The 27,152-nt window shown below is 43.6% G+C and overlaps 1 protein-coding gene across 1 annotated transcript in view; it reads left to right on the top strand.

The window, feature by feature from the left end:
• Window positions 1-27,152, top strand: part of TSPAN32 (tetraspanin 32) — an 80,550-nt gene that overhangs the window by 18,481 nt on the left and 34,917 nt on the right. The window contains exon 4 of the mRNA XM_019519730.1: window positions 9,135-9,206. Coding sequence (XP_019375275.1) covers window positions 9,135-9,206 — 72 coding nt within the window. The remainder of the gene's footprint in view (window positions 1-9,134; window positions 9,207-27,152) is intronic.

The raw sequence follows: 27,152 nt of genomic DNA, 5'->3' as shown, positions 1-27,152 counted from the left end.
GGGGGTTGTGTATATGCGGGGGGTTATGGGGCCAGGGTGTGGGTGTGGGTGTATGGCATTTGTGGGGTGTGAGGGAGGGTGGAAGGGGTGGAAGGACTCTCCCCATGGTGCAGCAGTAGGCAGAGGTGCTTGGGGCACTGGTGCCCAGCTCTGGCCAGTGTTGCACATCATGGGGAGGAGCACAGCTCCTCCCCGAGCCATCTATATCACCAGTGTTCCCTGCACTAGCATGGCACGGGAGGGAATCCCCACATGCTGGAGTGGAGAAGGCAGTGGGCTTCCAGTGCTGAGTGTGAGCACCCCCACTTGCTGCTGCTGCTGCTACCACTACTCACTGCTGGGGCTGCATGCCATGGTAGAAGTATAAGGAGGTTCCCTCCACCCTCCCTCATACCTACACGCTGCCCACCCGAGCTCCACACTGCCACCACCCCCCTGGGCACAGGCTTCACGCTGCCGCAAGCCCCAACCCCACAGTCCCACACCTGCCCAGTTGCAGCTCCACCCCAGCCACTTCCCTACCTGCTGCCGGGAGTGAGCAAGAGGGATGGGGGGAAGCCTGCAGCAGCAGTCCCACCCAGAATCTGCTGCTGGCTGGGCAGGGCCTTTCCACCCATGAGGGTGGGAGCAAGGCACAATAGGGTATGTTGGGAAGGAGGGTGTATATGTGGGTGTCTTGCTCCCAGCTTCAAGGGCGGAAGGGCCAGTGGGGCACAGTTCATTGGTGGGCACTGCAGATCAGATTTCATAGGTTTCATAGACATTAGGGCTGGAAGGGACCTCAAAAGATCATCAAGTTCAGCCCCCTAAATGAAAGTGCCTGGTGGACCAGATGCAGCCTGTGGGCTGTATTTTGCCTGCCCCTGGTTTATGCTTTATTAATGTAGCAATGGAGTTTCTTATTATTAATATATATTTCTTAGTCTGACTTAGCTGAATATCTTGTGGCAGTAAGTTCCCCAAGTTATGGGCTGTTGATCTTTTCAAGTACTTTTTTGTAAATAACCCTTTATGTCCCTGTTTTGTTGCCTATTATACAGAAAATGAAGGCAAAGAGGTCAGTGTTTGACCTGTACCATTTAGAGGGAGTTATTGTCATAACTAGGATTAAAACTGGAGACTCCCCACACATTGTCTCCGGCCTCTTAACCATGCTTCCCTTTCCTGTATTATCATGTAGTTCCCAGAGACGCCCACTGTGCAGTCAGTTAGTACTTGCATAACCAAGTACTAAATGACTGCACAGTAACCAGCATTACCATGCAGTAGTCTCCAGCACAGTTCCCTGCTGACACTTACTGCACAATAGCTTGTTACAACTGCGTGATATCATGGTTTGTGCCTGGCAATGCTAGTGTGTGCTGTGCAGTAGTAACGAGTTACTGCACGGTAAGCATCTGGTCTAGGTGCACCCAGAAAGTCTTAAGCCTGTAGCTTTTTTTTTTTTCTTTTCATGTTGAACTTTTCTCAGCGAGTTATTGATCCTAAAAAGCCCTTTCTCTGTAAAATATAGCTTAAGAGGATTTTGTTTTTTAGTCTCCAAAGATGAGAGGAAGCTCTAGTATGAGTGCTCTTCTACCTGTAAGTGTCAAAGAAACTGAATTGGGTTTTGTCTGCTCTAAGGAATATCAGTTTTGTAATCATTGTACTGATAGAGCTAAGAAGATGCAACTTCATTTTGTAGGTAAGCTGCATTGAGGCATGTAGGAAGAGTACTGTTCTGGAAGCCAGGAGACCTGGGTCCTAGTTCTGTCATGGCCCGCACCCTGCTGGATAACCATAGATAACTCATTTCATCTTTCAGTACCCCACTTTTTCTTCTCAAGTTTGTTTAAAGTGTAAACTTTCTTTTCCAGCCTTAGCTGTCTGTCTGTATATGTGTACAGTTCCTCCTGTAATGGGGCCTTAATCTTGGTTGTGCCTGTTGGTGCCATGTAATACAAATAATTCAAGGGGAACAGTGACATGACTTTCTCTACTTGGAAACTAGGGAAGTCACATTAACCAAAGCTTCAATTTATGCCAGAGCTGTATTAGTCATGTTAGTCTGAAGTCGGGCAGAAGGCAGAGCAGGGTAACACCCTGAAGGCTAACTGGTTTAGAGAGGAATCTGACAAAGTAGACTATTGCTTATGAAAACATATGAAAGGTGCTACCCTTCCTTATCTTATACCAGGGGTGGGCAAAGTGCGGCCCAGGGACCAGATGCAGCCTCCCAGGCCATTCTATCTGACCCACGGGGCCCCTAAAAAATTTAGAAAATGAATATTTACCTGCCCCTGTCTACCTATCCTGTGGCCCTCGATGGCTTGCTAAAACTCTGTGAGTGGCCCTCTGCCCAAAATAATTGCCCACCCCTGTCTTATACCAACACGCGTCAACATATCTGCACTGGAGGCTTGCCCTGTTGTAGCTACACTCAATATCCTCAGCGAAGATAAGATCCAAACCAGTTGACACAAATACAGTGAACCCACTCTATAGGTCAGGGTGGTGTTCTGACCTTCTCCCAAAGGCTCCTTTTATCATTGGATTAATTTCTAGAGCTATAGACATGATCCCAAGTGACTAGGAATGCATGCTGAGGTCCTGAACCAGTGACCCAAAAGCTGCCAAGACCATGGAGGGAGCTGGGATGACTATATGCTCACCAGTTGTAGGGCATGAGACTGAAGAGGTTCTTAGTTTTTTAGTGATAGACATAGCACAGATTCAAAACATCCTATCGCTCTGAGAGTCTCCTAAGCCCTGTTAGAAGCCAAGTGGAGGAGGAAGAAAAGAGTAGCAATCTCTTTACAACTGCTGATATAAAATAATAATCTCTACCCCTAGTAGTGCATGAGACCCTGTGCTAATGTCTTGTCAGACATGTGGAAGAGAGGAACGATAATGAAGAAGAGAGTGATATGGCCATCAAAATGATGTAGCTTGAAACTGCAATAGGCTAGAAACACTGCTAGACAAGAACAGGTTTTCAGGCCCAGTAAAGGGTTCCAAGGTCTGTGACTGAGCCAGCGAACAGGAAGAAAAAATCCTCAACCCCTTCATGATCCAACCTAGTTTTTTTCAGTGTATTGGGAATGATGTACCACTATGGCAGGCCTTTAGCATAAGCTGTTTGCTTTACTGCTCCCTAAAGTATAATTGTAGGTGAGTGTCAGGGATTCTTAATAGTACAGCAGCGCACTTCAGTGCCTTGCCTTTTCTGTTTCTTAGGCTAAGCTAGTGCTTGCATCAATTATGTACCAGGCCTCAATAAGAAATCAATCTTACCTGGACTGATTTAAAGCTGTGCTGCCTCCCTTGGAAACTGAAGTAGGCAGGACCAGCAGCAAGCAGAATTCTTGTTGTGTTCAGTCAGAGCCATAAAGAGATTTCTCAGACAGACATTGCCCTTCAGGTTCTTATTAGAGCTGTAGAAAAAGAAAATAAGCATATTATGACTTGGGATGGAAAAATACAGGAGTTGTTCTTTTTCTTTTGCACAAAGTAATCAAGCAAACTGAAAAACCCAAATGATATAACTGTAGCCTAAATATAGTGATGGTTGTCAAGGAATACCCAGCTGTAACTTAGGGGAGGAAGAATGAAAGGATAGGTTGAAGCCCCCTACCCATTCCTCTGACTGTGGCCTACTACGTTGAGTCAGTTTTGGGGTATTAGAGCATCCCAAAGGCTATTCTAGAGTATAGTCACTGCCAGTTGCCTCGGGACTGCTACGGCAGGTGGGATTTGCTTGGGCACAAAGCTGTAAGGGAAGATTCCAAGAGGCATTCAATTCAATCAGTGCTACAAAAGGATATGCACTGAATTGAGTGACTTACTTATGTCTTGATTCTTCCAAAGTTAACACTGCCCCTCTGCTACTGGTATTACTGGTTTGCATCAGTGATGAGGTACAAAGCAACTGCATTGCAACTGAGGGGCCATTCATTGCATAAGATAAAGTTTCACTGCTGTGAAGATGAAGGGATGATGAACTCGAGGGAGGTGGTCAAGTAAAAGGTGAGCAAGAGAGAGGTGGCTAAAATGACCCACAAGGTAAGGAGTTGGAAGCATTGTTAGGATTCTGCCAAATCTACAGGAGACCAATTGTTCCTTGCAGCAAGAATAGAAACAAAGTAATTCATAAAGGAGTGACTAATGTCTGCTCAATGCCAGCTCTCATTGTAGCTGATTATGCTGCATTTTGCAAGATGCTAGATGTTCTTTATTGCAACAAGTTCACAGAAGTCATCTTAAATCCCTGAACAGGGGAAAAAAGCAAGTCAAACTTGACTCTTGACATTTTAGATATGACTCCATTTTCAAATGTATATAATTAAAAAGCTGCTCGGTCCTCAAGCCCTCTGGCTGGGAAACGAATAGGCAGCCTATAATTCATTTATAAGTACTTCTAGGAGCCATATAATTATGTATCATATGCTGGATGCAGGGAGATCTCCCAATAGGGGAGTGTATTTCAGTATTTGTATACAAACTGGGTGGAATAAAAGGCCAAGTAGAGCAGACACTAAAGCACAAAGAAGTGGGTCAACTGGCTGGGGGATGCTGAGAAGGGTTTTCAATGACTGGGTACTCTGACATTGGGAAGAGACAGCAAACAATGTAGTTGGGTCAGGCTGGAGAATGGAAACATTTTATGGTGAATTTTGCTATTGTTGTTTTCCATTTTCCAGGGTTCAACCAACCCATTTTGGAGGTTCTTGTGGTGTTCATTGAATCTTTTTGTGAAATAACTTTCAAAATCCTCATCAAAATGTTTTGAAATTCTTTTTTCACATTGCTTGTTATGAAAAAGTTCAGTAAAAAAAGATGGTTTATAACGATGTCAGCAATTTTTATTGATCTTAGGGAGAGAAAACAAAGGCATGAAAAATTGACTGATTCTAGTGAGTAGTGATCTGATGAGTCTTGAAAATTCACAAAAAAACTTCACCTGCTTTTTAGGTTTCATTTCTGACCCCAATTCTTTTGCACTTCCTAGACACAAAAATGTCCACCACTAGGCAGGCCAGGCTAGCTCTTGTCCAACCAGTTAGGTACCTAAGCATGATCGTCTTCAATGCTGCTGGAGTTCCTAAAAAAATGTTAATACAAAAACATGGGTGGGGGACCTCTCTGCTTATTCGTGACTTAAGACTAAAGCTTTGGGCCAATGTGCCACAAAAGTAAATGCATATATATATTTCAGGGATTCAGAAAGGATGGAATAGGATTGGAGTTAAGTATCTAAGCACAGTTGAATGCCTAATAGGTGGAATAGGATCTGGTTCTCAAACGTGCTGCCTGGATGTAGCTGTGGGAACACAGTAGAGAATCTTCTGTTTAAAGAGATTAGTAGTAAAGGGGCAATAGTTTCTTTTGCCCTGTGGCTGAGCTCTGATATCATTCCTCTTGCACTCAACCCTGTAATTCTTCTTGTTACTGTTCTTGCAGCAGCTGTCAAAGAGCAAAAGAGATCAGCAGCTGCTGTGATCCCCACCTTTGGTTTTTCTGGCAGAGGGGCATACGTGTGGGTCCTGGCCAAGTTTTCTTGGACCTTAGTTAAATAATACAAAGGAATGGAGTTTTTGGTGTCTGGTTCCTGGAAGAGTTACCAAACCTCATTCGTCAAGTGATCTTATCCCATAACTCCTTGTACTGATATCTGATAGAATGTGTATTTGTTCATAGTTATAAGCCTTTGGGGTTTCTTTATAATATTTCACCTATTTAACTGGAGTCCAACTACAAAATCAGTCTGTGATATCAGACAGTTGCTATGGAGAAGATAAAATATTGTCAGTAATAGTGCACATGTTCTACCTTTTCTGCCCATCCCTGGACCGGAAAGGTTCACAGGAAAAATAGACAAATGTTTGTGCAGTATCCACTGGTCAAATTGACTCCAATTCTAACAAGGGAAGTAAAGATGCTGCTTTTTCCTGATATCAAAGGCCACTCCCATTACCACTTTCTACCATATGCGGCAATACTACACTAGACAGGCAAATGAGTGGATAGTTGACGTGCACGCACACACTGATGTTGGCAGGTTTAAAATTGAACCTTGTATGACCAATTTAACAAAAATCATGAAACATGACCCCAAGCTTTTCTAGGCCCCAGCTATAGATTGCCTTAGTAATAGCCAACCAGATAGTGTTACCTTCAAGCCCATTTTTGGAGTCGCTCCTTAGGGATATGCACTTTTAAATTGGTCATACAAGAGTTCAGTTTTAAACCTGCCAGTATCAGTGTGTGAAGGGAAAATCTTCTATGTGGTAAGGAATTCCAGTCCTACACAAACTTAATTAAGTGACTTGGAGAGTCTAGCCTGATACTTATAAACTTTTATTTTTACTCTCACAGGTAAATCATAAAAACAAATGATGAAAACTCCATGATCTGTTGAAAAATGTTCCTTGGGTTGTAACAAACATGTAAACTGATTGACTAACGATTTACCATTTACCGCAAAAATAAAAAGTATTGATTCTGAAGGAGAAAAAAACTGCTCCGTTATAGATATATAGTTTGGGGCTGTTAGGAATTCAAGGAAGAATAGTGGCTTCGAAGAGTAGAAAACTCATGGTCTAATAAGATTGGATCAGAAGGCTAAAATAAGAAGACAAGACTCAAATGCTGGACAGAATTTTTTGACAGCTAAAAGATTTTAAAATCAACTGGCAAACTGTTAAAGGCTAGCTCAGTAATGTCAAGTCCTTGGCTCTAGCAAACTTCAGATCTTAAAGTCTGCAATGTTTATGTTCTTACTTAAATTGGTAATCTGAAATTTGAAACATTTCTTTAGACTCTGGCAGACATTACACTTATGACATGATGAATGTGTTAATCATGCCATATATAGTAACCCTGCCACACATTCAGGCAATTAATGGCATGAGAAAAGGAGACATAAGCCACAAAAATGTTCCACATTGTGGAATATTAGGTTTCCATCATGTCTTAAATTAAACATGTGGCCAGGTAGAACCCTCCCATTCAACCCCATGCTGGCTCTATGGTAGGGCTTTAAGCTTACCAGCTGGTAGGGAAACATCCCCAATCTCCCAGGTCCGCAGCATTGCAACCAGGGATAGAGGAGCTTTAGACACAGCATGGGGGAACTTTAAGTGCCAACAGGTAGGGAGCCCATGAGCCCAACCGACAGGTATGATTTCCAGCCTGCGGACATGCTTGGAGGCCCCCGCACCAGGGCAGGCTAACAGCCACATGGTACAATTCTGCAAGGGGCTGCACCATGTGGTTCTCAGCTTGCCTATATACAAGGAGGTCTCCAGCTGATGGACTCCACCTACATCAGCAGGCAAAAAGGGCAGTGCAGGAAACGCAGCATCAGGAGTCAGTCCCCGATACCACGCTTCCCACAGCTCCCTTTAAATATCTAGGCTCCTCACCTGCCTGTTACACAGTTGAGATCTGATGAATATTATCCCAGATCCCCAAATCTCATGTCCTGCTGTGCACATGTGGCTTAGCATGACGTGCCATTTTTGGGATCCAGGATAAAATTTGTCATCCCCCAATCACACAATTAAATTAGCATCTCTCAGGGGCCTTGGAATAAACCAGCGGTGATCAACCCGTGGACTATGGGCCAGATCCATCCCATAAAGCTATATAGTATTTGGTCCATGGGGCTCCCTATGGGTAGGGAAGTTTGGTGGCAGGGGCGGAGTGGCAATTAATACTACCACCCTTCCCCTGCTGCCAAATTACCAAGCCCTGCAGATCAGGGCCAGGCCATACCCTCTTCCCCCTGCATGGATGGATCAGGGCCAGGCTGCACTCTGCCCCCCTCCAGCCAACCAAATCAGGCCCTGCTGCACTCACAAAGTCAGGTCCACAGACATACAGAGCACTGCCCATCTGCCCCACAAGGCAAAAAGGTTGAGCACCACTGGGATAAACAACAAAGAGCATTAGAGACTGTTAGGTATCAATGTGATTGTTACATCGCATTGCATACTAGGATGAAAAAAATTGTATTTTTCATTTTGATTCAAGTTTCTGTAGAGCATTTCAAGTTTTTGTCATAAACCAGAGAACTGGTTATTTGGATTTTCAACAATAAATATAATTTCTTCATTAGTTATATACAAAAAGGGCATTTTATCAAAGAAAAATAAACTTGTAATACCCTAAAAGCAGAAGGGAAAGGCTAGGTATGTACTCAACAGATGGACAGCATAAAATCTGCCCTCATCATTTTATCACTAGTATAATTTTCAGTCTCTAGATGAAAAAATCAAGGCTTTGCCTCTGTTTTGAATATAACCAAATAGGCAGAGGTAAACAGTGCAACACTGAGAGCATTCAGAAATGTGCGCGCACGCACAAACACACGCACGCATGCACACACACTCCTGTTCTTAGAACAAAACCTCTAAGAATGTTTGGACTCCCCTCCTGGTATTAAAGTATTAAAATAGTTCAGGCCAAGGATGTTCGAAAGCCAGGAAATTGTGTGTAGATTTTCTAAATATTTTCTATTTCAGAGGCAGTTTCTACTCTGATTTTCTCATATGCCATCCTATTACTTCCAGTTGCACTGTGCAGAAAGGCAATTTGGCAGTGTAATTGGTACTTGGTGAGCAACTCTGAAGCACAAACCAGAATTACATATAGCTTCCTCTTTGTACTTTTCAGCTTTCCAGTACTAGCAAGACTAAAATTTTCTTGTGTTTTTTGTCTCTAAAGTCAGGTGAGGGGCTCTGAACCCTTGAGATGTTTGTATTTCTTATGTAAGAAAGTACTTTCTCGCCTAGTCTCACATCAGTTTCACACTTTTAAAATCTAATTTCTTACCTTCACTTTTTTTCCAGAAGAACTGGAATCAAACAGACTAACAAATTTGTAGCACATAGCCTGTTTTTCTGCTAAAGACTTTTTAAAGTCACAGTACAATTAGGGTCCCTGTCAGAATATCTAAAACCTTTGTGTCGCTAACTAACATTTTAAGTATGGGGGTTGTTTAAGTATGTCAACTATTAACACTACTTATATTAAATCAATACATTACTTGGATTAAAACCAGCATAATTAGCAATGTCTTACTTTGTTTTTGTATAAATATTTTCTGTCCTGAGAAGAAATGCTATAGCTAACGTGTTAATCTCTGTCCTCAGGGATTCTTCTGTTTTGCTGTCGTATTCTGTGGACTGATACTGGCTGCATTCTGGAGATACAGCAATACAGAGGTAAGGCTTACTTTCTAGAAAAGACCAAGACTTCATCATCATATAGTGATGTGGCAATTACTGCTACCAAAAGTCAAACAGCTGGTGGAAATTAAGCCACCCTTCTAATAGGCTGTGTCAAATTCATGTTTTGTAAAGTCTGTCAATGAAATTCAGCTTTTGTCTAGGGGGTATACCTTCAGTCTACACTTGAATTTCCACTGGGGTTTTTTGGGGAAAAGTATTAAATTGTTTGTTTGCTTGTATGGTTGAGTGGGGAGGGAGTAGTCCCGCTTTGGGGTAGGGGCTGGGAAGAAAGGACTTGGAAGCAGATTGAAGTGCTGTTAAAACAATCTGAAACAAATTTGCAACCCAAAGCAAAATGAAAGCAAATTGTTTTGCTTCGAGCAGTTTGTTTAAAAAAAATCAAGGAAACAACATTTTATACAAAGATGTTTTCCTTTGGAAAAACTTTTTTGTCTTCAGTGTTTTAGTGGAATATCTTGCCACCAGCTCTAATCCCCACTCATGTCAATTGGGAGCTGAGTGCAAAAGCTGAGGATAGATCACAACCAGCGTAGTCTCTGGTATCTGCAGTGCTTTCCAGGTGGTAAACATCCAGTGCATTTATTTAAAAAAAAAAGTCAGCCATAAAGTACTTAAGTGGTGTGTGAGTTACATGAATGGACCAGGGTTAGTTTTTAGAGCTATTGCTAAAACTGGTAAAGGGGGCATTCAGGAGAAACAGTGTGACGTGGTAGAAGAAACTCCTTTAAATATATTTGTAACAAATGTGATCTAACACACATCTCCTCACTGCTACAGTGAGGTTAAAACCATCTCTTTCTTACTTGTAACATTCTCCATGAAAGGCCTTTTCAACATTTCCCACAAGTCACCCTGTGAGAAATTCACCTAAAATAATTTGCTGGTAATGACAGAAGGCAAAGCAGACAAAGTCTCTGAGGTGCCAGCCTGCCCTGGCTTCTGCTTGACTTCAAACTAATGCAGCTAACTACCTTACTCTTCTTCGACAATCCCTCATAGTCGAGGATGATTGTTTTATCTGTGTGTCCAAAGATATCTGATGAGGCCTATCTGGGACTGACCGACTCTACTGCAACTTGGACATGTGTTTCTGTGTGGGGTGGGTGGCACTGGATTCTTGATTTGATCTGCGACATGATGTTTCTGCCACTCCTGCTTTTCCATCTCCTGTTGTTGTTGTGACATTTCAAAGTACTGAGATCCTTGCATCAGACTTCCTCTATTTGGGATGGTCCTTGGCCACAATCGACTGGTGCCTCCCACGACTGTGGTGAGCGAGGACTGCCCGCAGCCACCGCCAGCAGTGTTGGCAGCAGCGAGCAGGGACTGTCAGCAGCAGGGGGCAAGGGTGGCGGGCAGCAAGCGGGGACTGCCTGCAGCCACTGTCTCCACTGTCAACAGTGGCGAACAGGGACCGCCTGCAGCAAGAGGTGGGGGTGGCGACCACCCACAGAAGTGGGTGGCGACTTTGGTAGTGGCCAATCTCAAGGGAGGCAGGTGCCCCCCTGTGCCTTCCCTACACGTCACCTATATCCTGGGCAATAGTTTCCCATGAGTTTACATTTGATGTTGCATTTTTTTATGTTGACCTTGAGGACATCCTGGAAGGGTTTCTCTGCCCTCCTCTTAAGCATACACCTTGGATGAGCTGGGAGAATAAAGCCTGCTTCAGGAGTCTGGAGATGACACAGCCAGCCCAATGAAGTCCACGTCAGGTGATAATTGCCTCAGTGCTTATGGTGTTTACTTAACTGTCTTCCCACTGGATTTAGAGGATATTCTGCAGGCAATGTTGATGATACTTCTCCAACAACTTTAGATGTGTCCTGTACGTTGTCCATGTCTTGGCTCCATACAGCAAGGTGGGGATCACGACTGCTTGATAAACCATGAGATTGGTTTCAGATCTCATGATCTCATCTTTGAACACCCATTTCTTCAGGTGTCTAAAGGCTGCACTTGCACATTTGAGGCAGTGTTGGATTACTTCATCGATGTCAGCCTTCTGCAAGAGATGGTCTCTGAGGTACAGGAAATACTCAGTGTTGTCCAGAGTTTGACTGTGGATCTGGATTACCAGAGCTGGGGACTGTTCATAAGGAGCTTGTTAGTGGAGGACCGTAGTCTTCTGAATGTTAAGCATCAGTCCCACTTTCTTGCATGCCTCGGAAAAGATGTTGATGATTGCCTGGAGGTCTGCTGCTGAGACAGCACACTACAGCATCATCAGTGTATTGGAGTTCAATGATTGAGGTTGGGGTGGTGTTGGTGTTTGGCTTTGGCTTGGAGCTGGCTGAGGTTAAACAGTGTACCATCCATTTGGTAGTTTAGCTGCGCTCCAGCTGGAAGCTTGTTGGTGGTCAGATGTAGCATGGCAGCAAGGAATGTTGAGAAGAGTGTTGGAGCGATGACGCAGCCTTGATTAACTTCCATTTTAACCTCCACAGAATCTGTGATAGATCCATTACTGAGAACCACCACTCTCATACCATCATGGAGCAGGCAGAAAATGGTGACAAAATTTGGTGGGCATCCATACTTCAGAAAGATCCTCCTCAACACCTCTTGGCTAATAGATGCCTTGTCATTCTTCATCTGCTTGATGGTTTTCCTGACCTCAGCAAGGGCTGGAGGGATTCCAAGATCATCACTCTTGCCCCTGTTTGGCAATGATAGCTCTTTCTCCGGCTATTTTTTTTCAGGCTGAGTTTTCCTATTTCAGCAGTTGAGAGAGCACAGACTCTGCAACCTTGTTCTGTATCTGAAATGATATGTAAACTGATACTAACCATTAAACAGCTTCTCCACTCTTGTCAAAAAGAACTGATTTTGCAGGCAAAAATGCTGGTGTGCATTTATATATATTTTTTTATCCTGGCAGAAAGTTACCCAATGAGAGAATATTAGAAGCATATTGGATGCTAACATGTTATCCTTGCCCAGTGTGTGTGTGCACTTTTGGAAATTAGATGAGATTGCACTTCCAGTAAACATCAAGCAAAGGGCTGCAGCCTCTACTTGAATGCACAGAGAGAAAGCAAGATTGGAATGCAGATTTTTACACATAAAATGTCGATTTCCAGTGAAGAATCATATCCTGGCAAAAAGCCAAATGGGGGGGGGGGGTTGTATTCATTTTAATTCGTCAGTTATCCATGTTGTGGATCAATCTGATGTCTCTTTCATTCTTTGTGCCATAATGCAAAATAATGAGTCTGATGGATGCTAAAGAGCTAGATAATTGCTCTTTTATTCTGTCTTTGTTACATATTACTTCTCAGCATTGTTTTGAGAGGCACTGGGCCTTGTAGTGAGCCTTTCTAGGCTGCAGACTCTCACATATTTATATAAGAATACTTTTAAGATGTGGATGTGGGGTGGAGGGTGAGGGGGAAGAAGACAAGACATAATTTAAAAATTTGCCCTTCATATTCAGTTTTGTTATGGAAAATGCAGAAAATCCAAGTAACTAAACTGCTGGGATAAGTTCCAGTAACAATCCTTCAAATTCCAAGATTCTGTATGCAGCCTCTTTAGTACTTATTGCAGATGCCATAACTGAATGCTTGATGGCAATTAAGCCATTGGCAAGCAATGCTGTGTGCTAAAGATTGTTGAAATATGAGAGCCTAATAAATCCCAGCTCTTCATGTCTGGAAATCAGGATGACTTAATTATGACTGATGAGACAAAAGTTGTCCAACTCTGGAGAAAAGAAATTTAAAGGAGGAAACATAAAAGCAAAGGAAAGAAGTGTGTCAGAGTTCTGCTACTGTAGGTGGCATGTGGCTGCTCTTCTTTCTATGCAACAAGATGAGGTACAGTCTGCTAGGAAGAGAGATGAGCTCTCAATCTTCCCCACACGCACCTTCCTTTTGAAATCTCTCCATACAGAGTACAGTATATAGACCCATTTTTTAGAGTAGTCGATACAGGCCCATTTTACATGGGATTCTAGAGATCTCTGAAATCTCTGTGGCTATATGGCTTTCATTATGCAGGGGTAGCATCCCTGTATACTACTTTTAAGGCTTTGGCCAGGTTTAATAAACAAGAGAGTGGATAAGTGGCATTCTTTCTAATCTCAAAATTTGAAGTTTTCAAGGCAGTTAGAAGGTGAAATTGTTGATGAACTGGGGTATCCTTGATCCAGTTCTATTTATTTGCAAAAATGTATGAAGTCCTGCTTCTTTGAAAACAGGAGGAATCAAACAAGCCAGTCAGTGTCTTTGTTCACAGTACTAAGGCTCTTTCAGCCAGTAAGCGCTCTCAGTTGTTTCTCAGCAACACCTGCTTCTGGTCCAGGCTATGCTGGAGCTTTCTTCTTTTACCATGAGACCTATTTGTGTTTCTTCCACACATGTCCACACTCACTCCAAAAAAGTACCCAGCAAAGCTTGCTGTGCCCATATAATTCAAATTCTTCAGCCGCTTTGCATGTGGGTAATGGTACGTGTGCCTGGGCTTTGATTTGGAGGCTGTTGTTATGCCAGCTACCTGCTTAGATCTCTTCTATAGCTATCTAAAGGATGGGCACTTTAAACAAGACTTGACCAAAATTTTAACACTATAATGGTAGGTGCCAAAGCTGCAACTTAGTATACTTGTGACTTCCTGGAGTCTTTCCCCTTGATAAAGGGGTTAGAGGCTTAAGACACAAATGTCAGAGCTGTCAGGGACTTCTCAACAAAACAGATTTTCATTGAAGGTTTTAGAATTGAAGGACAGAAGACTGGAAGGATATCATGGGTAAAGAGTCCATTTCCCTGCTATTGCAGGAAACCACATCATATAGTCCATTTTATAAACTGGTCAAGCGCCACATTAAAAATAGGAAGGTTCCACCCTACAAACAACAACAAGAACTACTGGAGGGCTATTCCACAACCTCACACCATTGTTGGTTAGAAAGCTTCTAATTTGCAGTCTAAATTTACTCATGGCCAGTTTATAACTATTCGTTCTTAGGTCAGCATTGTCCTCTAGCTTATGTAGTTCTTTTTCTTTTCTGGTGTTCATTTCCTGGATATATTTATAGAAAGGAATTGATGCCCCTCTCAACCTTTTTGGTGCTGGGTTAAATAAGCTAACCTCTTTCAGTAAGATAGGCTTTTCATTTCCTGTATTGTCTGCACCTGTCCCAATTTGAATATGGGTGACAAATTGTACACAATATTTCCTATGAGGTTTCACTAGTGCCTTGCACAGTGGCATTCACATTAATGCTTCCCTATCTCTACTGGCAATATGTTGCCTGGTATATTCTTTTAACCTTTTTGTGACTGTATTGTGTTGGTAGCTCAAAGTTTACCATCTCCTATACAATTATTTTCAATTAATGAGCACCCATTTCATATCAGAAATGCCTGTTATTTCTGCCTAACTGCATGGTCTTGAAACCTATTCAATTTCTAATTTTCTAGTCTTTAATATCATTCTGTCTGATACCTCAGTTTCTTCTCTTGGACCATGCCTCCCAAAATTGTATGTAACCAGCAAATTTCATTAGCATACACTTTTTTTTCTGTCCATGTTATTAATAAAAATAATAAATAAAATTGGTTCCAGGACCAATCTTTGAGACACTTCACCAGTAATCTCCCATCCACCCAATAGTTTCACAGACTATTGCCATTTCTCTTTTAACCATTTCCTTACTCCCCTTACAATTTTTGCACCAGTCCCCATCTTCTCCAGGATAACTAACTGTTCCAATCTGCCTCTGTATTGAGTGCTTGTCTGAAGTCCACCTAGATAAGCTTTACCTCATTTTCCCTGCTTTAGAAAATCAGCTATCAAACATATCAAGTTAGTCTGGCATGATCTGATTTTGGTAAACCCATATGACATTTTATTCCATTTACCTTTTAACTTTGGCTTTGATTTTCCTTCAAATTTGTTAAAACTAAAAAATTCTCCTTGGGAATTTTGGAAACATTTTCTCAGGTCCAGGATGAAAAGTCTGGTCGAAACAACGAGAGAGAAATATCACAGCACTTAATGGGAAGTAGCCCAGTAGTTCATATACTCTAATATTGACTAAAACCAGGAACTTGAACATGGATCTCTCACATCACAATCCACTGGCTTATTGACTACCTGGGGCAGAAGCTTAACTACAAGGTTTTGCACCCTGGGTGGCAGTGACCATGCCTGGGCCAGTGGCAGTGGCAATTCTGGTGACCAGGCCAGCACTGAGGGCAGCTGCTGTTCTTGTGTCCCCTCTAACTCAGCATCTGGGGCTGCTGCCCTCATCACCCATTCCTACTTATGCTGCTAACTTGCAGTTTGTCTGGCTTAGGTTTTGTTACAAAAAACAAAACCTTCAGAAGGTCTCAGATTAGTTCTAGTGCAGAACAGGAAAACTTAAATTCTCAGTTTCATTTCAAGATAGGCAAATAGTGTGCTGCACTGCTTTGTTAATGCTGGTGTGTAGCCAGGGATTCTGATTTGCATAGATAATTAAACTCCAAAGGTCCACCCCACAGTGTGCTAGCTTCTTAGTGAACTTCATAGCCCTTTCCCATAACTGCAGGTGGTAAATTGCAAACCTGGGTGCTGGATGACCCCGAGGGATTTGTGAGACTTGAACATTTCCAAATATAGCTTAATTTTGCATCCCCTCCTAAATCCACCCAGTCCTCAACCTTCACATGTAACTTTACTACAGTATTTCACTTCCACTTTAACCTGCTGTACCAGTCATAGAACCCCTCTGAAATTCTAGTTCAGAGCTGAGAAAATCCCTGCTTGTGATCTATTATAGGGATGGCTATCCAGAGATGGAAGACAAGTACATAATCCCTATTTTCTTTTGGTGTACCTGGATCAGTACACAAGAGATGCCAGGTGCCTCATTGTGTTTTGCTGAGCATTTAGACATAGAAGTGGCAAGAAGCTGTCTGATAAGTTATACTGCTAATGCACTAAAATTAACAAAAGAAAACTAGCATAAGGGAAACTAGTAAAGACGACCTTTATTTTGCATGTGTTTCCGTAACTGAGTAGCTGTGGCACTTCACCATAAACATAAAGTTATATTGTGGTTTGGAGCCATGTTCAGAAATCCTGATTCTAGAAGTCAGAGAACTGAATCTCCTTTTCACAAAACAAGTTGTTTTATGTCAGAACAGTTCCTGTAAGGAGCTGTGTGGATGCTCCCCTGTGTGTTAACTACCAACATTTGTTATTAATTTACCCTTTAAGCCCTGTTTCTAAAGCCTCCCCTCTGGAAAAAGTTTGAAAAGCTTGCTTTGAAGGGCAGTGTTATAAAGATGAACAGTTTAGCCAGAGGCTGTCATTAACCACCAAAATATCAGTTCGTCTTGGGTTGTTCAGCAAAAAAAAACAAAACAAAACAAAAACAAGAGATGTCAGTGCTGTGTCATGACCTTCGTCTTTTCCCTTATTGGCACTAACTTAGAAACAAGAGCTCGAGAAAGTGTGGCCATGTAGAATAATGGGATGAGTCAGCAGAAATAAAACTGTAATCGGAATGGTTTTTTGTTTTTGTTGCAGTCAGAGCAGGTTTTTAACAGTATAGATCAAAGAGCAAGCAAAGATGAGCAGAAAACAAACAAAATGCAGATTTTCCCACCCAAGGTCACAGAGCATCTCTTGCAAGTCCTTCCAGGAGTCTTCCTTATTCTGTCTGTCCAGGTTTTACAGCTCTTGTGAGGGAAATGAGTGGCACAGCTAGCATTAAGCTTTCAACTGTTCACATTCCAGATTGTTCCCCTTCTTTTGCTCAGTATTGACTGTGAGCAAGTCATATTTTCTCTCCTTGGAACCACTCCAAGTTATTTGGACCACAGTGTATCCCCCCCCACTCGCCTGCCATGCCTTGATGAACATTGTGTCCGGGAGGATGTATGTTCTGGCCTGCACGTCTGTCTAGTCCTATCACAGATCTTCTGCAGGGCTCCAACCTTCCCAATACCCTGTCCCTGTTCTCTCAGGTGGATGGGCACTGTTCTCCATGGATGATGAGCAGAGACTGTCCGGGCCTCTCTCTCTCTCATCTTCAGCTCGCAATAGCTCATCCTAGTTCCTCATCACTCAGCCCTGTTGCTCTCCCTTGGAGTTTTTCCCTTGTAGGTCCTGAGGCCTCTGCAGTTATTCTCTTTGGGGCTTGTAGGCACCTTCCCTCTTTTCTTTAAATCAACTTGTCGGGTGAAATGTTCTTCCCCTCCTCTTTCTTGCTATTACTGCTCTTTAATCCAAAGGGATTTAAATCAAAGGTAAGGCCCTAGCTGGGTCCTCTCTCATGCTATTTGTTTAGAACTCAAAATTAACTGGTATCTCCCTTGGGTCTCTTTTCCTCCCTTTTTGGGTCTATTCTGCTATTGGCAGCATGTCCCTGCTTGGTTCTTTGCTCACTAGCAAGATGCATACACTCTGTTTCTTTATGCTGGTGGCTTCAAGTCACCTCTGTCCTTGCTTGCCCCAGCAAACCAGTCTGCTCTCATTTGCTCCGGCTCCCTCCTTCCTTGGTGGGCTGGCCCAACCGCTTCCCACAGGCATTCTTCCCCTAGATGGCCAGCTCGGGCTCTGTGAGGACATGGTCCCATCCTTCCCCTTTCTCCCCGTTTACTTATCTCCTTCAGGCAAAAGTTTGATCTCTCCTCAGGGCTTGTCTCAGTCTCTGCAGCTCCTGAGGGTCCAGCGTGCTGGGATGCTTCTCTGGGTTCTTCCCCCTTCTTGCTGTCTGAGGTCAGGTTTCTTCTTGGGAACACCAAATGATGAACTTCCCTCAGTGTCCTCCCCTTAAATTGCCCGCTGCCTGCCAAAGGCCAATGAGGGCCGGTTCCCCCAGAGCACAGGTTCTCGCTCTCCCCTGGCTGCCTGAGTTGTGCCACTCACCCAGACTCAAATGGGTGAGTTCCCCCACCTGCAGGGCTGTTTTCAGCATGAGTATGGCAGGGGTTGGGACCCTGTCCCTGCCATATTGACTTACTTTTATTTGATACAGTACACACACTGGCTTTGCAGAAATTTCAGTAATAGAATACAAAAACATTGTGTTATAGTGAAGTTCATTTGGGCCCAGCATGTACATGCTATTTTTCCATCAGATTTTCCAGAATTTGGTTGCAGCTGCAAGAGAAGAGTCTGATTCATAAAGCATATCCTGCAAGCAAGCTACATCTTAGAGAAAATTTTTGGCCATTTCCCTTCTCTTAGCTGATCCAGAATATTTTTATTATGAGTGTGTTTCAGCTTGTATTTCTTCCCCAGATAATTCTCCAGTCTTGGGGTGTATGTATGTACAGTGCCTAACACAATGGGGGCCCCCAAATCCCAGATCAAAGCTAGTGGTACTGTGATACAAATAAATAGACATTGCATTCTTTCTGGTGGTTGTCCAAATGAAAGCTGAAAGTGACACTGCTCAGAAAAGGGCAAAGAGAACCCCGGTATCCTGGCCAACATTCTGTCTTTCAGTGACAGGTCCTAACGTTGAGGTCTGTGTAAGAGCTATTGCTGAGTGTTAATGGCTGCTGTTTTGGCTTGCTCAAGCACTGCTCTGCCAGGATGTAATTCATTATCAGTAAGTACTTTGAGTTACAGAATATGAAAAGCGCCATCTATATAGTGAAACCACACTTTAAATCTCTTGGAGTCTCCCTTTTGATTTATTCCTCAGTGCTAGACTCTGTCTGCCTTTACTGTACCTCCACAATTTAGGACATGGAGGCAACTGGTATGTAGAAGGTGGTGAAGCTGCATTCATGACTCATTCTACATATTGTAGTGAGCCTGGAAGCAAGGATGTCCATGTAGATGTCTGTGCTTATTATGCCAGTATCTTGCAAGGGTGTTAAGGCCTAGCTCGTTAATGTGAGTGTGTTAAGTAACTTACCTCAGTGCTGAACACCATCAAAATGCCTGTGAGAATTAAAGGCAGACAATGTTCTTTGGGCGAATCCAATATCTTTTATTAGACCAACTTAAATAGTTGGAAAAAAATTTTGTAGCAAGCTTTTGGGTTTAAAAACCCTTCATCAGGTTGAGGAAGCCTCTGCAGTTGGCGTGTGCTCTTCCTGGATGGAATGAATAGTAAAGAAGCCAGAGGCTGGGCTGGTGTGTATGCAAGACAGGCAGTTAGTAAATATGTAAACTGAGGAGTCGGTAGGTGAGAGACAGATGGGGGGGAGGGGCGGGGCAGAGGGAAAAGGGGGATGAATGCAATCTTCCCCCCCACCCAGCCTCTCTCACCCACTGACTCCTGAATTTACATCTTCACTGATTGCCTAGCAGTGGCTGTTCCCAGAGCCCAGGCAATCCCTGCTTGTGCTGTGCCCAGTGCACACAGGCCAAGCAGGGAGCCCCCCAAGCCTGGTGTCCTGTCCTGGCCAGGCAGCATTCCCCTGTGGGCAGGGCAGCTGTGCTTCACCCCCAGAGAGCTTCACGGCCTGGGATGTGCCCCACCTCTGGTGCTGGTGAGTACCCCTGCTGCGGCCCGAGTCTGCAGAGACCCAGGACAGCTTCCACTCCCAGCCTGCCTGCCCTGACTCCTCCTCTGGCTGCCCCCTTCCCAAGGGCCCAGCCAGGCCAGTCAGCCTGCAGCACCTCCCCCCATGTCTGCTTCTCCCCATGCTTCTCTTCTCTTCTCTTCTCTTCTCTTGTCTTCTCTTCTCTTCTCTTCTCCCCCATCACAACATGCTTAACAAAAAAGAATACATAAGAACAAAAGTAGTATATGATGTATTATTTTTTGTCACTAGTTTTAGAATTTTTAGAAAACCTGGCATTTACTGTAAAAAATAAAAGCATCATTTATAATTATTAACTATATTAATATGCAGTGTGTCTTGCCATGTACCCTATACCCCAGTTTTGTTTTTCTTATGTGCCTGCACTCCAGCACCTTATGGGGTACACATTGCCGTTTTTTCAGTACTCTGGCCAAAAATGTTGCCTACCGCTGGTTTACACTGTTTTTTCTCCTATCTACAATTGTTTTACATGGCTACCATATCTGATAAAGCAATGCTTTATGATTACTAAATGTTTTGATGTTGCCTACGTGTATGAAAAATTTGCCAGTGGTACTTAAGGCTGTATTGTTTTAAATTGGTGGTACTCAGGCTGTCAGAGTTTGGGAATCGCTGCTGTAGAGCACTTTCAGGGGACTGATCACACTACAAATATCACTTCTGTCATTGCACATTGTACCATAGAGCCTCACTGATGTTCTGGTGAACCTTAAAGCTGTACCTTTCTTGCTGTTTATTTCACCTTTGAATCTAGAGCAGCTTGCGACAACTAGCATACCAAATAACCATCCCATTTCTTCCTCCAAAGATAAGGAGAAAGAGGGTGTGCACCAGGAAAATACAGTATAACACAAGGGCAGGAACAGAGTATGTCAATGTAACGAAGGTTAGTATTCCATCTTTTTTTTCCCCCCTTCTTCTTTTTCCTTGGGTTTTTTTTTTCCCTTTAACTTCTCCCTCTCCAGACCATTTTGTCTGTCTGTCTCCTCCTGTCTTTTTTATATTTTTAAAACATCTTATCTTTTACCAAGAGAATGAGATTTCAGTCCTTGACTCTTTTGAGCCTTCATACTTTCTATATACTCTGCACTCCTCTGTTTTCTGTTATCTCTTTATTGCTCTCCTCTCACCATCTTCCCTCTGCTCTGGGGCTCTCTTCTCATGCCCCTCTTCATTTTTCCCCCAGAATGCCAGATACTGCTGCCTTCACCTAGACATGGATATCATCCCTCTTCCTTCAATGAGGTTAATTAACCTTTATCTTGTAACTCCTCCCCCCATCAGGGAACCTGTTGTTGCCAGTGGGAGGCTCCACATCTTTTATTTCACTATTGTCTTTTCACAAGACAGCTGCTGGCACTGAAGGTGAGGAGGAGAAGGTAGTGTCATCCTCTCTTCCATCTTGCTGCCCAGTTCCATTGTGCAAGCAACTTGAACTATCACTACACCAAGCTGTACCTTCTCCCAGACAAAGGTCATGGTGGTAGTTCAGATAGTGGTAGATAGTAGCTAGGAGGAAATTCACTTTGGCTATGGAGTACAAACTGCTGGCCAAAAATCTGTCATGACAAATTGAGGAGTGGCTGCTAGAAGCTGTAGCTGAACCCCTGGGTAAATGTCAAATATCACGGGTAGCCAATCCTAGCTAGAGATTCTACGTAGCCTCTCTTTCCCTCCATTTGTCAGTTTATAATTTGAAGGCTGTCTCTTTAAGAAAAGGGCTGCACTTGACTTGATTAAATGGAAGCTGAGGTTACATGGTTTAAAAATTTCAGAGGCCTGTGTGACCATACCCTTCAGGGTGAACTAAAGGCTGTCTTCTGTCACTGTCCTTGAAGCATCATGTTGCTTAGATATAAACTCATTACCTTTATGTATTAAAATTAAGAGTTTGACAACAAGACTGATAATCAATAAGCTGCTAAGTGTTCTCATAAGTAACTGTTTTGTCAAATGCCTGCAGATCTTACTGCATAGAAAGTTATTTTGTAGTATGTTGTGTGTGTCTAAAGAATACATGTGTTTATTTAGATTTTTGTAGAGAGGTAGATGAAGTGTATGTGTACGTGCTCTCGTTCAGCCTCAGACCTTTTTTGCAGGAATCATCACACAGATGCTTCTGGTCTTCCTTTTTGTAGCATAAAAACAAGAAAAACTGAGCCTTTTATGTTCCATGACATAGCAGATAATGTAAGATTGTCTTTCCCTCCACTTATAGGATTTATAAGACATTTTGATGGCTGTCCTCAGGAATAATATGATCTGCCAACAACCATTTCTTAGTCTGTCAGCCTGCCTTCCACTTGCCAGATCCTTTCCAGTCCTCTTTACCAGTCTTGGGTCCTACACAGCTTTGTAAAGGGAAGAATTCAGTAACTCTCAGAGCAAGAGCTGACTACTTTGGTGTTGAGCTAGGTGGCATCTTTAAGACTGCAGTATTATAACAGCAGCATCCCAGGGCCTGGGACATCAGAGCAGAGCTGGCACTCAGCAACTGCCTAAAGACTTTGGGAATAATGTATTTTGTAGAATTTTATCAAGAAAAGCAAAGTGATTGCTCCTTCCATCTATTGCATAGGATTGAAACTGGTTCTGCTTTATCCTTCCACAACTCCAGCTTTGAGGATCACATTTTCAAAGGAAGTTGCAATAGTTATCAAAACATACGCTCTACAGTTGCCCGTACAAAAGAGGGGTATTTACTGATGTGGTCACCCTTTTTTGTCTACAAAATATAACTGCTGCTTAGATCTTCACCAGGTAGCTACTGACACAAGATTTTGATAGATCAGCATTTGGTAAACTAGAGCCCACCCACCCTCTACCCAGACTCTTATGTTTACACCACTGCATACAAGAATGCATATTGGTACTGCAGCAGAGCTGGCCTTAGCCAAAATAGTGCCCTGACAAGGTGCCCCTTCCCCCATTTCAGAAATAATGCTGTAATCTCAAGTTTTTTATAATTTAATAAAAAAATACGAAAGCGGAAAATGACAAAAAAATCAATTGAGTTAAATTCAGTCGTATTCAAATGAAAGATATGCCATAAAAAATAACATAACCGTGACAAACTAAGCATTAAATTAAACATTAAACTAATAAAGAACAGTAACAAATAAAAAAAAATCCTTGTTCACCAAGATTCGAAGACTCAAAAGACAGCCCTGCATGTGCCCTTGCTAGGGATGTGAACGGTTAAATGACTGTCTAACTTGTAAGTGTAGTGATAACCACTGTCCTTTAACTCAGGGCAAGGTACAGTGTGGCAGAGAAGGGGGAAGCAAAGCTGCATGGTGCCCTAGGAGGAATCAGAAGGCAGCAGGGTAAGCAGGAGGGAGAAAGGAGCAGGAAGAGGGAAGGAGCAATGGTGGCTACTACTCATAGCCTAAGAGGAAAACAGCAGGCAGGCTCATCAATTAAGCAATTAGCCACTGGCTCATAGGTGCTCACTCCCTCATAGCCTGTGTTGTCTCGCTGGGCTTGCCTCCTTCCCCTCTGTCCCCCCAGTCAAAGGGCCCCCGGAGCTGAGAGTGGCTCCCAGGAGCAGCTGTGTGGGATCTGCTGCATTATCACTCAGTTAATCATTTAACCAGTACAATTAGGGATTAAACAAATATATTTTTAATGGTATTTACCCCTACCTTTTGCAGCCGCAACCTCTGATATTGCTTGTGACAGATCTGTTTTGAGCCACAGCATTCTTGACAGACAGGATAGCCAACAAAGATAGCCTGACAATTGCAAATATGTCTTTATGAGCTTCAACTTTGAGAAGCTCTGTTTGCTGTCTGGCACTGCTGCAGGCATGGTTAACAGGATCCTGGGTGCGAGCCATGTGTTTCAGAAGTTGTCATGAAGTTCACTGTTGTAAATAAAGTGTAGAACTTCTTGAGGAGCACTACAGTCCATTGGAAGTAGCTATCTCCAGAGTCTAAGTTCTTTGCACAAGTCGATGTCATTAATGTCAGAGCTCTCTCCATATGTCAGCACACAATGAAGGTCCTTACAGTGCTTCTTCAAAGTTTCTTTGTCAAGGTGTTGCATCATGTTATATAGAAAGCCCCAAAGGTTCACATATTGATTCATTTTCTCAATCCATTCTTCCATGGACACTCTCACCATGCTTACAAGCCGGTTGAAAAATTTAAGTTTGAACTTGCCTGCTGGACTGTTAACTGTTTCATCTTCACATTGGTAGCTGAATTGATACTTTTAATGATGAACAGTGAGGCTGGTTTAAACACTAGATCAACACTAAGATTATGCAATTATCCTGTTTTACCCTTTGCTCTGCTTTGACCCATTTTTGGCAGGAATTGAAATAAGTAAGTGAGTTGTCACGATGCACAGGAATCTGAGACATGTGCTTCCAATCATGTGACCCCTCAAATGCTAGAGATGATTTTGGATTCCAGTCAAACAGCTTGTAGTGGAAACAGAAACACTTGTCAGTGAACTCTGAGTAAAGCAGCCAGCTCTGCTTCAGAACTTCACAGTTTTCAAGATTTCTGTATAAAAACACCATAGAAAACTGGTGATTCTAAAGGAAATTCCATGTTCTTTCCTTTTGGTGAACTATTGGTCAAAAGCAGATCTTGAATTTTGGATGTTATATTGGGCCGTAAAGCAGGATAAGAAATGGCATCACCAACACCAATACTGGGAATCGTTTAATCTCTATCACTAGTGAATTTCATCATTACTGTAGTCCGGATGAAGAATTTCTGTTTCACTTGGATCTCTGTTTCTCTTGTGATGTTTCTTGAAAGTTGAACTGTGGATCATCCATGTATTTTTCATCTGATATCTCCACTGTGATTGTCTTGTTACTAATGCACAGGTTGTTGCTAACAGATTTCAAGTGTTTTTTCATTGTATCTACATTTTTTGTATTGCAGTCATTAACTGAGCTTTTTGTTTCCTGATCTACAACCCTGACATCCTTTTCTTAGGTACTTGAGACATTTTGGTTCCTTCCAAGTTTCACAAATGATGAAGATTTGAAACAAGCTTCCAGGCATATACATGAACATGCCTGCACATGCCTGCAAACACTTGCAAGGATCACAGATGATGAAAATTAAAACCAACATCCCAGCTCTGCTCCCACTTCTGCCACCGTCAAGCAGCCACCCCCCTCCCCCAGGCAGTGCAGCTCTGGTATGTATTACTATTCAGGCAACTAAGGAAGTTAATGGCCTGTTAATGACCCATTGTTCTTCACTTGACTGACGTTAACAATCATCTCCCTTAGCTGCCTGAATAGTAATACCAGAACTGCACCAGCCGCCACACACCCGCCTCTGCCTGCAGAGCTGCACCACTCCACTGGTGCTCCTGGATGGCCTTGGATGGTCACCCAAACCACCCACCTTTAATTTCACCTCTGGACTGCAGAGCAGCCGTGAATTCTTTTATAGGGCCTGATCCAAGTTCCATTAAACCAGGGATATCAAACTCATCTGGCCCCATGGACACAATGAAGGCCCTGGGGCCAGTCTGCAGGCTGGATTGGGCCCATGGGCCCCCTTACTCCTCCCTCTTACCCAGCATATCTGATTTGGCAGTCGATCTGGAACCCGAGCTGCATGTGGCATGGATCACAGAGTGGCCAGAATGGGCTCCAGGTGCAATGCCGCATGCAGTAGCCATCCCAGTCAAAATGTGCCTTATGCAGCCTCTGCCCTGCCAGCTCCAGGAGTGCACCCCATTTGGCACCTGCCTCAGTCAGCCTGTTGCCAGACCCCTGTTGCCAGGCACCTGCAAACACCATGTGCAGCACAGGTCCCAGACTGGCTGAAAGGGGAGCTCCGTGTGGTGTGCATCCCAGAGCAGGTGCCACTATGATGCTGTCCAGCCAAGACAGCCACCGTGGGCAGAGCAGCTGCTGCTCCATCCAGACTGCAGCACCTACAGTGCCCATTCCAGCCCCTCTGAGATCCACGCCATGCACAGCACAAATCCCAGACCAGCTGGAACAGCTACCAGATCAGGTAAACTGAGGGAGAGGGAAGGGGAGGGAGTTCGTGGGCGGGACCAATCCTGTGATCAGGCCCTATGCCATGGACATGTGTCGTGCCCCATATGGGTCTTATCAGACTTGGGGCACCACCAGGGGTCAGATCTTGGGGTGCCATGGGCCAAATCTGGCCTATAAACTATATGTTTGACAACCCTGCATTAAAGGCCCAGATTCAACTAGCTGTTGTGTCCCAAGAGAGAAACCTTGGAGTCACTGTAAATAGTTGTCTAAAAACATCAGCTCAGTGTGCAGCAGAAACCAAAAAAGCCAATAAAACATTGGGTATCTTTAAGAAGGGAATTGAAAACAAAGTGGAAAATATCATGGCATTAAAAAATTCCATGGTGTGCCCACATCTTGAAATCTGTGTGCCATTCTGGTCTCTGCATCTCAAAAGGATGTAGTAGAATTAGAAAAGGTAGAGAGAAGGGCAACTAAAATGATCAGAGTCCTGGAGTAGTTGCCATACCAGGAGAAACTAAAAAGGCTAGGACTCTTCAGTTTGGAAAGCAGAAGGCTGGTGGATATAATAAAGATCTGTAAAGTCAAGAAGGGTGTTGACCAAGTGAACAGGGAACTGCTGTTCACCCAGTCCCAGAATACTAAAACTAGGGGGCACCTGCTGAAATTAGTAGATGACAAGTTTAAAACTAACATGAGAAAGTACCTTTTTAAACAATGTTAACTTGCATTATGTTACATTAACTTGTGGAATTCATTGCCACAGGAGGTGCTGGAGTCAGATTGCATAGCCAGGCTAAAAAAGGGACTGGATAAATTCATGGATGATAGATCAACTAATGGCTATTGAACAAAATGGTTGGAGTTGTTTCCTCTGGCATCTCTAACCCAATAAATGATGGATGCCCGCAAGGGTATTGAATAGGGGATAGATCACTCTAGAGCAGTGGTCTCCAGCTTTTGTAAGTACCAGATCACTTTCTGAATTCAAGTCCAACCCAGGATCTACCATGTGCCACCCCTCCATCCCCCATCCAGCGGGTCAGTCTGTGGGGGAGGGAAGGGGCTGGGGGGTAGATTGAGGGAGTGGGGCAGGGGCAGGGGCTGGGGTGAGTGGGGTCCTGGCCAAGCTGGGTGGTGGGATGATTGGAGCCTGGGCAGCTCATCCAGGAGCGGGGCAGGGGGAGGTGTCCTGCCACCCCAGCAGAGGCCCAGGGGGCACATGCCCCCCCCCCCCCCCCAATATGTGCACAGGACAGAGGCAACTGCTGCTGTGGGCTGGGCTTTGTGCCATGAGCCCCGCTGCAGCTGCCCCAGGAGCACCGCACTGCCACGTGCGTCCCACCACTGAGTTGAGCCATGCCCCCTAGCCCTCTGGTGGTGGGACATGGAGCCTCTGACAGTCGATCTCAGTCTGGGGGTGCATGCACTCAG

This window comes from Gavialis gangeticus, unplaced genomic scaffold, assembly GCF_001723915.1.
Source record: "Gavialis gangeticus isolate Ggan-Ray unplaced genomic scaffold, GavGan_comp1, whole genome shotgun sequence".
NCBI classification, from domain to species: Eukaryota; Metazoa; Chordata; order Crocodylia; family Gavialidae; genus Gavialis; species Gavialis gangeticus.
Note: the sequence above shows the minus strand (reverse complement) of the source record. Positions and strands in the feature narration are given on the sequence as shown.